The 15,587-nt window shown below is 43.8% G+C and overlaps 1 protein-coding gene across 1 annotated transcript; it reads left to right on the top strand.

Annotated features, from left to right (window-relative positions):
* Positions 1 to 968: 968 nt before the first annotated feature.
* On the top strand, positions 969 to 15,181 carry AADACL3 (arylacetamide deacetylase like 3). The gene is made up of 3 exons (XM_029227054.1): positions 969 to 1,083; positions 12,566 to 12,628; positions 14,412 to 15,181. Exons 1-3 carry the CDS (start codon positions 969 to 971, stop codon positions 15,179 to 15,181), a joined length of 948 nt encoding a protein of 315 aa, XP_029082887.1.
* Positions 15,182 to 15,587: the final 406 nt, after the last annotated feature.

The following is a 15,587-nucleotide window of genomic DNA, read 5'->3' as shown; positions in this document are numbered from 1 at the left end:
ACGTAGACACAGCAACGTAGATCTTAAAAACTCAGTGAGAATTAAAAAAATATAACAGACAGAATGAAAACAACAACATAAAATTTATGTTAATTAGAAAACACACAAACAATACAATGTGTTTTATAAGACATGTATGTTCACAGACATGTATCAAACATACTTGGGCGGGTGCCTATGGGAGAGGAAATAGAAATAAAAGGAAGTAAATTAGTAAAACAGGAGTGGGACCGCATAAGGACTGATAATGGTTTGCTGTGAGCATGAGCTCCAATTGAAAACATTCGCTAGATGGAGCAAGCAGGAAGCTGAGCTCGATCAGGGGCACCGGGCTTTGAGCAGGATGGCCAGCCGTGGGTGGGAACCTGGGGCACGTGAATGGGATTGCATCAGATATGGGATTAATGAGGGGTTCTCAGAAACTGCTTGGTCCAACTCCCTTATTTTCCAGGAAGGCGTCTGTGATCTGGCGAGTTATGGGTCCTCAGAGCCATGAGTGGCAAAGGTAGGACCAGAAGCCACAGTTTCTGCTGCCCCCTCAGCGCAGGGATTTTCCTTCTGCACTTCATCTCTTCGGCCACGGGGAGGCGCCTTCACAAGGGCGGAGGCAGCAGGGTGTCTGGAGGCAACACTGTGTCCAGATTCTTAAGGAGGGTGGATAGATTAGCCACATAGATAAAACCTTACCTGCTGCTCCGCCCCTCCCCGCAGGCGGCGCAGCTTCCCCTGCAGCACTTCCACTCTCGGGGAGGGAGCCGGAGGGGGCTTTGGAGGCCGCGCGCAGACCTGCTTTGGCTACGCGCGGCGCCGCTCTCGTAGGAGAGCGGCAGCAGCAGCCGCGGCGGCCCCAGGGGCTCACGCCTCCCGCAACACCTCGGGGGAGCCGAGCGCGCCTCTCCTGCGAGCCCAGCACCCCCAACCTGCTCCCCGCGCGCAGCTGAACCGCCGCGCGGGACTCGCCGCCCAACATGGATTTCCTCCTGGCGCTGGTGCTCGGGTCCTCACTCTACCTGCGGGTGGCCGCGGAGTTCGACGGGAGGTGGCCCAGGCAAATAGTGTCGTCCATTGGCCTGTGTCGTTATGGTGGGAGGATTGACTGCTACTGGGGCTGGGCCCGCCGGTCCTGGGGACAATGTCAGCTGGCTACCAGGAATGAATGCAGTAAAAATAGGAAAACAGAATTAACAAAGGCTAGAGGAAGGAAAAAGGATTGAATAAAAGCCCATGTATTTTAACGATTAGTCAGCAGTTGATAGAGTTGGTACCCAGAAGCATTGGGAATGGAATACAGATAGGTGTCTCCACCAGTATCCAGTATTAGGATCCGGTATTAGGAGGCTCATGCAAAGAAATCAGTGTGAGAATTTTTTGTATCAGATTTGTATGTTATTATTTTTGTATTCATTGAATATCAGTATAAAAAGTCATTACCATAAAACCCCACAAAAAACCCCATATCTGCTCAAAAAAATAACCGGCAATGGCGAGACGGGCTAATAATCCTCCAAGGAATATAAGCAAAGCAATCAATGGTATCCATTGACGTAATAGGCACGCAGAGAACATCTTTGCTGACTAATCCTTGCTGAGACGTGGCTCAGTGGAAAACATCCTGGCTACACTATCCATGCAGGGCAGTGTTCAAGTCCTGGTTCTACTGTAAAACACAGGTGGCTCTGGGCAATGATCCACTTGGCTCAATAATGTTTATTGAATACCTGTCACCCACCAGATACTGTCCTGTCATGTGGAATATACCTGTGAATGAAACAGACAAAAACTCCTTCTTGCTTCTGAGAGGGTTCCCATCCTAGTAGGTTCCTGCACAGTTGGCGCAGGTGCAGCCATCCCAAGTCTGGGATAACTTCTCAAGCTTTGGGCGTGGACCTTGAGTATCTGGAGGTGTCTCCTCCACCAGACTCTTATGTGATATGGGATACATGGCAATGGTTCTGATTTGCAGTGGCTGCAAATGACCCTAACCACAAATTCTTTACAAATGTGGTCCCAGGAGTTGACTTTTCTGTTTTTTTTGGCCATACGTGGAGCTTGTGGGATTTGAGTTACCTGACCAGGGATCGAACCCAGGTCCCCTACAGTGGAAGTTCTGGGTCCTAACCACTGGACCGCCAGAGAATTCCCAGGAGTTGAGTTTTCTTTTCTTACTTGACAACACCTAGTTTCATGAAGACGTTTGCTTCCCCAAACCTAAGACTTCATTAACTTGGACACGCTTGTTTCCGCCTAGGATTTGGCCAGCTTGCCCGGGACTCACCCAGCCCTTTGGGGTACATTTTGCAGCCATCCCCAGTCCTCTGACTTGGGGCCAGTCAGTCCTCTTCTTTTGTTCCAGTCAAACAGTTCTTCTTCTGATGTTTCTCCTTGCCTGTTTCCTTTGAAGAAAGACACCTCTGTTAAGTCATTATTTGAGCCAGAAACATGCAATTTGTTGGCCCTGATCACTAGACTTCCACCATGGGAGGTAGATGGTTGGTTCCGGGAGTCTAGTTTAGCATGAGAAAGCAATGCCTGACATTGTACTTGTTCAGTTAAGTGTCAGAGTCATCAACTGACATTGTCGTTAAACTTGGACTTGCCCTTGAATTCATTAGGATATTTATTGTGTTTATATTAGCGAAACCAGACAAGTTCCAGGGAGTTTTAGATGTTCCAGGGTCTCTCTCTCTCTCTCTCTCTCTGTTTATTCAGATGGAAAGTGCAGGACCTTCTATGGCCCTGGTCCTTACTCCTAGTCCCTCCGTCTAGCACTTTTCTGTTGTTGTTGTTGGGGATCTTCCATGTCCTCTCCTTCCTTTCCAGCCTCCAAAGTCTTGTCCTTTCCCTCTCCCTGTCCAGCAGACCACCCTCCATAGAGTTGGGTCAACAGGGATAAGCTGGTATTTATAATTTTAATAATTATAATAATAATTCAAGTATGGAAAGACAACTTCTGAGAGGGATTTGAAACATAGTAACAGTTCCTTTTAAAATTATAGCATCTTTTAAATAAATGAAAATGTATATGGCAACCTGATGTATAAAACAGAGAAAAGCAGAGTTGTCGGGTTGACGTAGAGAGAGGAGGTCTATCCACTTAGCCTCTCCCTTGAACTCATGGTCTATAGTCACCAAAAACATCTATCATCAGGACAAGCTGAAGCTAGTGGCACTCAGTTCCATTTCTACCTATGGAAGAGCAAAATTCTTTTCTGTTTAAGTCTTAGGTCCTTGTCTTTGGGTTTTCACTGCAACTACTTTCTCTACAACCATCTAATCACGTACTGGCCAAGAGTCCCTGTGCTTTACGCTTAGATCCCAGGTCATCTCCCTCTTCACTCCTTCATGGATGGAAAGAATAGACATAGCCACACTTGAGACTTGACTGCCACTTGGTGGCAGCATACTCAAAACAATAGGTTTAAATTTCTAAAAAGCACACGTTTTGAAGGTTAACTCTTCAACCTCAAACTAGTGGTAATAGAGGCAAGATGATAGATGAAATGGGACACAAAGCAGACAAGTTTTGGCAAATGAGACAGTGTATAGAGGAAAGAAAATTTCATCACCTGAGGAAGGAGCCAATTTTGATGGAGGGAATTCAGGTGACTGTGGGGCAGCATACAAGCGTAACAAAGAAGGCAAAAGGTCATAGATAAGTTTCTGATTCACAGTTTTGTTCAAGATCAGCCATGTGTGATGTGGGTTATTACACTGATGCAATAGTAGCCCCAAATACTACCAGGCAAGGTATTCTGAAGGTCACTGAACAGAAAGGCTCACAGACCAAATTAAGATGGTCTAATCACAAGGCTTAAGTCCATTTAAAAAACAGCAAGAAGCAAGGGGAAAAGTGATGAGTAAATTAGCCCATGTAAAGTAAGGTGCCAGGGGGTGGAAGGTTCATACCTGCTCCATATAGGATTAGGCAATATTGACATGTCCTCTCTCCTCTGTTGCATGCACCTTCCCCTCTGTTGGTGTGTTTAAGAGGACTAGAGGGGTTCCAACGGATGGAGCATGTCTGGAACCAACACACATGCTTACTTCATCAGAGAGACACTGGAGCAGGTACACCTGGCCACAGCAGCAGTTCACCTATTAGCCTGCTGGGTATCTGTGAATTCTATCTGCATTCTTTGGGAGATGATGCCTAGGACCAGAATGGGGCCATACTGGGTGTTACCAATGGTTGGCCAATTTAGGATGACATGGCTATCAATGCACACATGGCACGCTCATGACTTCTGACTTAATCTTTCCATTACTTTCTTTCTATAAGTGGTACTCTTGTTTGTTTCACCAAATATTGTTTCATAAATACTCTATTTTTAATATTGTGTGCTGTTACTATCTTACTGTATACCTTAATGCATGATATAATTTCTTTTATTTTAACATCTTTATTGGAGTATAATTGCTTTACAATGGTGTGTTAGTTTCTGCTTTATAACAAAGTGAATCAGTTATACATATACATATGTTCCCATATCTCTTCCCTATTGCGTCTCCCTCCCTCCCACCCTCCCTATCCCACCCCTCTAGGTGGTCACAAAGCACTGAGCTGATCTCCCTGTGCTATGCGGCTGCTTCCCACTAGCTATCTATTTTACATTTGATAGTGTATATATGTCCATGCCACTCTCTCACTTCGTCCCAGCTTACCCTTCCCCCTCCCCGTGTCCTCAAGTCCATTCTCTACGTCTGTGTCTTTATTCCTGTCCTGCCCCTAGGTTCTTCAGAACCTTTTTTTTTTTTTTTAGATTCCATATATATGTGTTAGCACACGGTATTTGTTTTTCCCTTTCTGATTTACTTCACTCTGTATGACAGACTCTAAGTCCATCCACTTCACTACAAATAACTCAATTTCATTTCTTTTTATGGCTGAGTAATATTCCATTATATATATGTGGCACATCTTCTTTATCCATTCATCTGTCGATGGACACTTAGGTTGCTTCCATGTCCAGGCTATTGTAAATAGAGCTGCAATGAACATTGTGGTACATGACTCTTTTTGAATTATGGGTTTCTCAGGGTATATGCCCAGTAGTGGGGTTGCTGGGTCATATGGTAGTTCTATTTTTAGTTTTTTAAGGAACCTCCATACTGCTCTCCATAGTGGCTGTATCAATTTACATTCCCACCAACAGTGCAAGAGGATTCCCTTTTCTCCACACCCTCTCCAGCATTTATTGTTTGTAGATTTTTTGATGATGGCCATTCTGACTGGTGTGAGGTGATACCTCATTGTAGTTTTGATTTGCATTTCTCTAATGATTAGTGATGTTGAGCATCCTTTCATGTGTTTGTTGGCAATCTGTATATCTTCTTTGGAGAAATGCCTATTTAGGTCTTCTGCCCAATTTTGGATTGGGTTGTTTGTTTTTTTGATATTGAGCTGCATGGATATTTTGGAGATTAATCCTTTGTCTGTTGCTTCATTTGCAAATATTTTCTCCCATTCTGAGGGTTGTCTTTTCGTCTTGTTTATGGCTTCCTTTGCTGTGCAAAAGCTTTTAAGTTTCATTAGGTCCCATTTGTTTATTTTTATTTCCATTTCTGTAGGAGGTGGGTCAAAAAGGATCTTGCTGTGATTTATGTCATAGAGTGTTCTGCCTATGTTTTCCTCTAAGAGTTTTATAGTGTCTGGTCTTACATTTAGGTCTTTAATCCATTTTGAGTTTATTTTTGTGTACGGTGTTAGGGAGTGTTCTAATTTCATTCTTCTACATGTAGCTGTCCAGTTTTCCCAGCACCACTTATTGAAGAGGCTGTCTTTTCTCCATTGTATATTCTTGCCTCCTTTATCAAAAATAAGGTGACCATATGTGCGTGGGTTTATCTCTGGGCTTTCTATCCTGTTCCATTGATCTATATTTCTGTTTTTGTGCCAGTACCATACTGTCTTGATTACTATAATCTCTTTCTGTGTCTCCAAACTCCCTGTTTATTCATGATCTGTATTTGACACTTCCTATGTGTTTTGTCTATGTCTTGGGCTACCAGCTTACTTTACTTCTATGCTTAACACTTATTATGAGTTTCATTCATCCTGTTTTTCTTTCTTTCTTTTTAGGATTAGAATTGAATATTCTTAAGTAATAAAGCAAGCACCCATTACCTCAGGCTTCTGCTTTCCCATCTTTACAATGAGTAAGAATTTTTGCCCCATCTGTCTCTCAGGAATGCAGCTTCAGGTATTTTCAAGAACCATATGACTGGAAATCATTAAAGTGTGAGTGGGTCAAGAGACGCAAAGGGAGAGATACTCAGGGGTTGCTATAAGCTTTGTGATATGTGGACTGTGGTGCTTTGTTGACAAGGGATGAACTTGGCCTTGGAGTCAGATTTGAATAGACTTGGATTTAAACAAAATTGGATTTGAGTTGAATTGAATTAGAATCCCAGCTCTGACTGCCACTGAATGTGGGCAAATTGCTTAATTAAATGCAGCTTCTGTTTTTTCATCCATAAAAATAGAATTAATAGTGTTTCTGTTTCTGGAACTCTCCCTACCCAGCAGTCAAGTGCTCTTTGGGACCTGGGATAACATAGTGGAGACAGAGGCTGTAGAATCTGAAGAGATTGGAGTCCAAGATGGTTTCAAAGAAATAAACTTCACACAGATTTCATGTGTGTTTTCTCCAGACTTTTTACAATTCCATCCCCTCTCATTTCCACCAGCACCTGTAACCAACAATACACACAACCAAAGCAGCAAGAGAACGAGTTGTCTATATTACCCTTGTGAAAAAACTGAATACACAGAAACCTCAATTAAATAGAGTCAGGAGACCAGAAGGGGAAGCTCTCACACCCTGTGATGATAGCAGAGCCCAATAAGAAGAAGAAGGAGTGCTTTTCTTTCCTGGCAACAAGCTATAGACTCTTTGTTTACTATAGCCCTCCCAACTTCCTTTTCCCTGCTGTAAAATTTTGAGTTCCCTTTCCCTTGTTGTGTGGAATTTTGCTCATGGCTCACCGTGGTTACAGACCCTGAGTTGCAATTCTTTGCTGATCCTGAATAAACCCACTTTTGCTGGGGAAATAACTGGCAGTCTATTTATTTTGGTCAACAGTTTGGTGGCCAGTACGGGGATCCAGAGAATACCCCTGATGATTCCAGGGCTGGTGGGTAAACTGGTGCAGTACCCACACTGAGCCCATTGTCACTCTCTGCTTTTGTCACCAACCCTGGAGGTGGAATGCTACTCTTTCTCCTGAATCTGAGCTTCTGCCCTCTTTGTGTTTGGAAGCTCTCAAGGTTTAATTCGAGATCTATTTTAAGATTATGTCTTTCCTGGTCAAGGTCTTGTTCTGTATGCAAGTACTTGTTTGGCATTTTGGTCTGATTTTGAAATCAGACTGTTTCATTGGAACTGGCTAGCCTTTGACCCATTCCTTCAGGAACAGGGGCTGTTTCATTGGAACTGTGCTGGTTCAGCCTTGGGCCCATCCCTTTGGAATAGGAGCTGGTCTATGGGAACTGGGCTTAGAAACCTTCAGACTGGCTCCTCAAGGACCATGTTGTTCCCTTAGAACTGGCTGGTATTAAGCCTACAGTTTGTTTGAGGTATTTGAGCTGCTGGAGTTGCACACTATTTCTCTTATTTGAATTGTTTAAACTGTTTTGAGATGTAAGCTATTTATGCTGTTTGAAAATTATTCTCTTTCTCTAGAGAAAGTCTTCTGAGAAATGGGATCCCAGTTATCTACATATTTTGAGGGTACCCTCCCTACAGGTACTCTAGCCTATTATATATTTAATAACCATCATCCTTCCTCATTCACATTTCTAACTAAATGGACTGACCTAGCCAAAGGCAATTTAGACTATCAATGGCTATTACAGGGAAGTTGTGAAAACCTCAAAATTACTTTTCTTAAAACTGAATTGGGGACTTCCCTGGTGGCCCAGTGGTTAAGACTTTGCCTTCCAATGCAGGGCATGTGGGTTCAATGCCTGGTCAGGGAGCTAAGATCCCACATGCCTCACAGCCAAAAAAACAAAACATAAAACAGAAGCAATATTGTAACAAGTTCAATAAAGACCTTAAAAATGGTCCACATCAAAAAAAATCTTAAAAATAAAAACTGAATTGGACTACCATAGCTCTAAAATTTCCAAAACTGAATGGAATGCCTATTTCAGTTGGTATTTTGAGGATTCCATATGTTATCAAAACCCAAAATTGCCTCTCTGAAAAATAAGATTTTAAGATTAACTGAGGCAAACAAACAATTAAAGAAAGATAAATGGCTTCTAAAGTCTCAGGCTCCATTTCATTGGCTTTTAAATCTCAGGCCATACCTCCAGCGCCATCTTCCTCATTCCCTTCTATGCTGCCTACATCTCCTCTATACCCTTAGCTCCCATTACTAATTCTCTCAGCCAGCCCTTCTTTTTCTGTGAAACTCTTCCCATTCCATTTTCCTGTGAACTTATCAGAGCCTGTCCTTTTTTTAAAAAACACTTTTATTTTTTAAATTGAAATATAATTTACAATGTTGTGTTAGTAACATAATATTTTATTAATTAACTGCCAAACATACATCTTTGATACTTTTTTCTTCTAAATTTCTTGACTGCATACTCTTTTTTTAAAAATTAATTTTTATTGGAGTATAACTGCTTTACAATGTTGTGTTAGTTTCTGCTGTGCAGCAAAGTGAATCAGTTATACATATACATATATCCAGTCTTTTTTAGATTTCCTTCCCAGTTAGGTCACCATACAGCATTGAGTAGAGTTTCCTGTGCTATACAGTAGGTTCTCATTAGTTATCTATTTTATACATAGTAGTGTATATATGTCAATCCCAATCTCCCAATTCATCCCCCCCTCCTTACCCCTTTGGTAACCATAAGTTTGTTCTCTACATCTGTGACTGTTTCTGCTTTGCGAATAAGTTCACCTGTACCATTTTTCTAGATTCCACATGTAAGCGATATTATACGATATTTGTTTTTCTTTCTGACTTACTTCACTCTGCATAACAATATATAGGTCCATCCACGTCAGAGCCTGTCCTTTAAAATGAAGCCTTGCAAGCATACAGAGGCTAACCCCTTAATTTCTTATACTCCCAGGACTAAAGCTGAACTCCAACCATAGTCAAAGATTTTCCCAAAGTAACCAAAGATCCTCACAGTTTTGCTGAGGAATTTAATATAGTTATTCAAATTTATCAATCTGGTTTCTCTGACTTATATCAGCTAGTTCATATGCTTGTCAGTGAAGGCCAGGTCAAGCATTGGATGAAAACCACTAATGGCAAATATCCTGAAAGGTCTGTAAGTACAACCAAAAGACCAGCCCACTAACTTATATGATCAGGCTCAGGGAATTACTAGGCAACTTCACTGGGCAATTCCTGGGGATTTTCCAAAGCCTGTGGATTGAAACCAGATTTAGACTTCCTCACAGAAATCTGATGAACCCGTTCATGACCATTACAATGGATGTCAGGTTATTTTAAAAGAAAAGTCTGGTCTTCCTTCAGATATTGATTCCACCTGGATAGCTTTTAACCCTGTGTTTATTGATGTGCTGAACTGGGACCTTTTCCTTCTAGTAAAAAGGATCAGGATGGAATGGAAACTATGTCCATACCAGGTTTAGTTAAGTTGTCAAACCAGCTCTCTCTCATTCTAGATGAATCACCTCAAAGGAAGACTACCAAAGTTCTTAATCTTCAACACCAGCAAATGAAGGCACCCGCCCCCCTCCCCAAACCCAAAGGCTTCTAGTTTCTGCTATTATTGCAAAGAGCCAGGGCATTGAAAAAGAGATTGTTATAAAATTTAAGTGCTTCAGGCGCTTTCAGTCTTCTAACCAGACTTTCCAGTGTCCTCCCAGTTCTCAATAATGGGGCTCTGAGGAACTACAGGGGCTCTTTCCAGTCCTTCATCTTAATCAGCCTGGAGAACATTTCTCCAAGTTGAAGATGAATCTCTTCCAGTCCTAACTAACAGTGGAGCCACACTCTCAGTGCTCAACCCCACTACTGTAAAACTCCCTGCCATGGAGTCCTAAAAGAGCTCCAATAGTGGAGCTCTCTAATAAATCTGAAGAGGTTCCTGTCTCTGAACCTATTCCCTTTGGTTTAGCCCTTTGAGAGATGCACACCCTTTTCTCCTTAGTTCTTCTACCACTTTCCATTTATAATGCCAAGACTTTTTAGATAAGTACCATGCCAACATTTCTTTCTCCGCAAAGGGGGAAATAATTCTAGGAATTGACAGTAGTCATAAAAACATCCAACCAGGTAAATTAAATGACCCTTTGATATCTTTTATTTGCTGTCTCTGATGGTACTAGAGCTGATTCTGGAAACACTGCTCATTTGTCCCTAGTGCATCAGCTACCAAGGCAAAATCTCCAACTGATTTTGGCACAATGCACAGCACATCTCCCATAAAAATTCAAAAAGGTCTCTTCAAACCTCTTTCCAGAATTAATCAATACCCAATAAATAAGGAGCACTTCAAATCCTAACATCCATAATTTATTACAACTCTCAAGACCTCATTATCTTGCACTATTCCCTGTTAATATTCCTGTTTTACTGGTGACAAACTTAAGGACCAAGGATGGAGGTTTTTCAGGGACCTCCACTCAATAAACATCATTGTCATCACTTGAAACCCTGCCGTTCCTACCTCCCCGACACTACTGACATCTATTACTACCGGAAGCAAATTCTTTACTATAATTGATTTATGCTGTACATTCTTTCCTATTCCAGTTGGTAGGGTTAGCCAATACCTTTTTGCCTTCACCTGGCATGGACAGCAATGCACCTGGACAGTAATGCCTCAGGGTTTTACTGAGAGTCCTTATTTCTCACAAGTCCTGAAGGCTGACCTATGATTTAAACCTCCCTAGGAGTTCTATGGTATTGCAATATGTGGATGGTTGCTTTCTTTTTTTCTTCTTCTCAAGCTTCCCCACAGGAAGACAGCATCTGCTCGCTAAGGCTTTTAGCCATAAAGAGATATAAGGTCGCCAAAGGAAAATTGCAGCTTGACCAAACCCAGGTTCAACATTTAAGGTTTATGATATCAGAACAAGGGATACACCTAGATCCAGAGAGACTTCATGGTGTTTTAAGTTCCCCCAAATCCAAAACTAAGCACCAATTGTGAGATTTTCTTGGGCTGGTTGGTTATTGCTGAAATTGAATCCCAAATTTCTCTCATGGTAAAAACTTTGTATGTTTTACTAAATAATAACAACCTCAACTTATCTTTTAATGGGAAAACCAGACAACATAGCTTTCAAGGTCTTAAAGGAAAGTTTGATGAACCCACCTGCCCTTTGGCCTCCCAATTATCAGATTCCCTTTTCCTTTTTGTATATAAAAAGGAAGGGAGGACTTCCCTGGTGACACAGAGGTTAAGAATCTGCCCGACAATGCAAGGGACACAAGTTCGTTCCCTGGTCTGGGAAGATCCCACATGCTGCGGAGCAACTAAGCCTGTGCGCCACAACTACTGAGCCTGTGCTCTAGAGCCTGCGAGCCACAACTACTGAGCCCATGTGCCACAACTACTGAAACCCACACGCCCTAGAGCCCATGCTCCAAAACAAGAGAAGCCACCGAAATGAGAAGCCCACACACCACAATGAAGAGTAGCCCCCACTCACCACAACTAGAGAAAGCCCACGCACAGCAACAAAGACCCAATGCAGCCAAAAATAAATAAATAAATAAACTTATAAAATAAATTAACAAATAAAGGTCTGAGCTTTTAGAATGGGCTATCCTGTATATTTACAAAAAAAAAAAAAAAGGGAAGGGAATGCCCTTGGGGTACTCACCCCAAAACATGGACCCTGGGGCACTGGGATACCCCTTGCCTTGGAGCCATTATAGCCACTGCGCTTTTGGTTAGGACCATGGAGAAAATTGTGGGATTCCCTTTAACCATTTTCGTACCTCATGCATTAGAAGCTCTCCAGAATTGCCATCACCCTCCACATTTCTCTTTCAGCCTCCTCACCTCCTATGAGGTCCTTTTGTTAACTGCTCCTCACATAACTCTTTTGCGTTGTAATAACCTCAACCCTGCTACTCTTCTCCCCTCTGTCACTGAGGAAATCACTCACAAGTGCTTGATGCTAATGGATCACATTCTGACTCCTTGTGGTGATCTACAAGAAGCTTCTGTGGGTAACACTGAGTTCTCATGGTTCACTGATGGTTCTTATTTAAAGGTGACGGTATTGTACTAGGGATGTTATTCCAGCTTCTTTTGATGCTGTTGAGGCAGCATCTTTACCGGTGGCTGCTTAAGCCCAACAAGCTGAATTACACAGTTACACAGGCGTGTGCCTTAGCCAAGGACAAAACTGCCAATATTTATACTGATAGTAGTTATGATTTTGGAGTGGCCCATGATTTTGGAATGTTGTGGAAACAAGATGGTTTCCTTTCTTCCTCAACCTGGGCACTCCGTCTGTCATGGTTGTTAGTGAGAAGGGGCAGTTGAGGATGGCTGGCAAAGGAAACCCACTAGCCTTCCTAGCTTGAATGTTTCAAACCTTTCATTTTCTAGAAACTCACCATGGCTTACGCTGTCATTTGTGCAAGGAGAGTGAATCAGTGGTTCTAGCAGTTGGGTGAGTAAGGGGAAGATGGGGAGGTGCTGGGATTCCAGGAGTGCCGGGGCAATGATGGGGAGGGAGGCTGGGGCTGGGGGGACAGCAGGAGCAGGGGATGGGCTGTGAGAATCCAGTGAGCAGGAGGGCAAGGAAGAGGGAGAGGAAGGGAGAGACAGGGAGAGGCAGAGATGGGGCACTCCTTCCTGCGGGTGGCCCTTAGGTATGTTTCAAGGATGCCTTTTGAGCACTGCATCATCTGGAAACTGGACGGGGTCGGGGGGTGGTCTTCGTGAAGTAGATACAGTGCAGAGCTTCACCACCAGTGCACATCTCTTCATTGAGCAGAACAGCCTTGCACGTTCCGGACTCTCAGCACCTCCCTCCGCTAAATGCCCACAGTGCCCTGTGCTGTAAGCCCTACAACTTCAAACACTGCTACATCATTTCCAAGTGCTCCCAAGAGGGAGGTCCACCCTGGTGAGAGCCACAGAAGGAAGCAGGAACAATTAAAAGCCACTCTCTCTCTTAACCAATCTGGGAGTGTCACCCCACAATCTGGAGCTCGAAGGGGCAGGAGAGACCGGGGACGGGCCCTCCCTGGGTCTCCACATCAGGCAAACTGGACACATATGAGGAGCATACTGAACACTGTAGTGGTGTGGGCTCGCCCTCCTGCCCTGCCGCCTGACACATCGTCACCAGGGCCAGGGTGGCTCCTCCTGATCAAGCGCTTCCTGAAGTTTCATTTAAATGCAACATGCCATAAAGAAATACCCACTGCCAACGTCTTCGTGGGAATACAGCCAGTGGAGTAAGTAAAAATTACAGAAGTCAGTCCTGGATGAGAGAGAGACTTGGAGAAACTCCTCACTCTACAATTCTTGGCTCCAAAACTATTTCTGCAATGGGATGGAAATCTTGAGCCAGTTGTTGTCCACTATATGCCCTACCGTTCTGGTTGTGCTGAAACAAGAGATCATCAGTAGAATGTACTAGCAAATCCCCGCAAGAAAGTTATTTTATGACTCCAAGGGAGATGACGTTTTGGAGTTGAAAGCGTTGTTGTCCCACCCTGAACCTAGGGTAGCTTAGAACAGGGAGCATCAGAATAGAAATGGTTGACAGAAGATTCGTTGAGTCCATAAAGTATTTCCTTTTTTTTTTTTAATTAAATTTAAAAAAAAAGTGAGGCCAGCACTTAAAATGGTAAAATTTCTTGCCAACCCCAGATTTCTGGAATCTCTTGAAAGATGAGGCGGCCTAGCACTGCCAAGCTGGCATAGCCGCATGAACATGGAGCCATGGTCTGGAGTGGGCATGGCTGATCGGGAGGGACGGTATGTTAGCTGCTAGCCCCTTCTGTTATTTAAGTCTTCAAGATCCTCCCACAAAACTTGTGAGCATGGCAGGATTACTTAGAATCTACACCCAAGCAAGCCTTATAAAAGAATAAAAACAGGTGTGAGTCGGGGAAGCAGCATCAGGTAGGTTCAGAAAGCTGGGGATCATGTTGGCGATAGCTAAGCTGTTGACCATTAGGTGGATGACAGGGCTCTTGTGGTCACAGACTGTCCCCCCAGTTGGCATCGAGACAGTGGGAATAGCACACCACTTTCTGAGCCTACGTGCCCGGCACTGAAGGCTTTACGTTTGTCACCTAGTTTAAGCTTTCTACCTTAACGTCACCTGCCCAGGCTTCAGAAAAAGAAGTTAATGGAAGAAATCTGGGCTGAAGGATGTTAGACACAGGTGTCTTTGGCTCTGTGGTGAGTGGAAACTGTGTTCCTTACTTCCTTTTCCGATATCACGGGATGCTCAAGCATAGGTTTCCGGTGATAGTAAGAGACTCCATGGTGGCTACCATCCACTTCTTGAAGTCCTTGAATACATATGGGGCAGATCCAGCCTGGGTCATGGTCTGTGGTGACAGTGTGGGTGGGGGCGTGGCAACAATAGTTGGTCAAAACCTTGTGGACAGTTCTGATCTCCCCAAGATCCGTGCTCAGGTCCTGATCTACGCCGTTCTCCAAGCCCTGGATTTCCAGCCTCCTTCTTATCAGCAGAACAAGGACATTCCGCTGCTCAGGCAGAATTTGGCCTTCTGCCGTTGGTGTGGTTACCTGGACATCAGCCCCTCCTGGAAAAGCACCGTATTGAAAAGAGCCCACTTGCCTGCCAAAGTCTGGGAAAAGTACAGAAAGTGGTTGGGTTCAGAAAACATTCCAGAGAAGTTTAAGAAGAGAGGCTACATGCCCCATGAGCCCCTGAATGAAAGTGCCTATCTGGAGACAAGCGTCATCCTCGATTTGACAAACTCACCCCTGCTTCCAGATGATGAGGTAGTGTCTCAGCTCCGCAAAGCTGGCATCGTGAGCTGTGAGTATGATGTTCTCCAGGACCATTTGCTGTTGTACAAGAAGAGGCTGGAGGACCTGGGAGTCCCAGTGAATTGGCACCACATGGAGGATGGTGTTCATGGGATGTTGGTCACCCTTGACCTGGGCTGCTTGTACTTGCCCTGCTCCATGAGGATTCTGAATGCTGCAGTCCATTTTATAAAAGAGTTGTGACCATCTTTCCTTCCTGCTGCAGTTGCAAGAGTGTGAATTCCGCCACCATCCGGTTCCCATTGGGGCTCCTTGTTGCCAATGTAGGTGATGCTGAGTAGGGCTGGGGAGAGTGTTGAGGATGCCATCTCCTCTTGCTTCAGGTTCTAGAATCCTAGAATGCATGTTTCTGATATCTAGAAGGAGAGCAGTAGAAGAGACAGGTTTGGGAGGAGGGTGGGGCTCTCTAGCCACGTTCACTGTAGGGAAAATTTGAGCTGACATTCTTCAGTGACCATTTGCAAGAGTGAATGAACATATAAAGACTGCTCATGGCCTCCCCGAGGGAGAGTCCAGGCTGCTCAGGCTGACCAGGCTGTGGGCAACAGGAGTGTCTACTTGGCTGGGTCTTGGAATAACCCAGGAACGT

Source organism: Monodon monoceros, unplaced genomic scaffold, assembly GCF_005190385.1.
Source record: "Monodon monoceros isolate NGI ecotype Baffin Bay Population unplaced genomic scaffold, NGI_Narwhal_1 Super_Scaffold_18, whole genome shotgun sequence".
NCBI classification, from domain to species: domain Eukaryota; kingdom Metazoa; phylum Chordata; class Mammalia; order Artiodactyla; family Monodontidae; genus Monodon; species Monodon monoceros.
This window is presented reverse-complemented; position numbering and strand designations above follow the sequence as displayed.

Bases quoted from the DNA above. Each gene is read 5' to 3' on its own strand.
- AADACL3 (XM_029227054.1), top strand. From the start codon at position 969: ATGGATTTCCTCCTGGCGCTGGTGCTCGGGTCCTCACTCTACCTGCGG. The intron at 1,084-12,565 runs GTGGGAGGATTG...TTCATTTTCTAG, and splicing joins CATTGGCCTGTGTCGTTATG to AAACTCACCATGGCTTACGC. The intron at 12,629-14,411 runs GGTGAGTAAGGG...ACTTCCTTTTCC, and splicing joins ATCAGTGGTTCTAGCAGTTG to GATATCACGGGATGCTCAAG.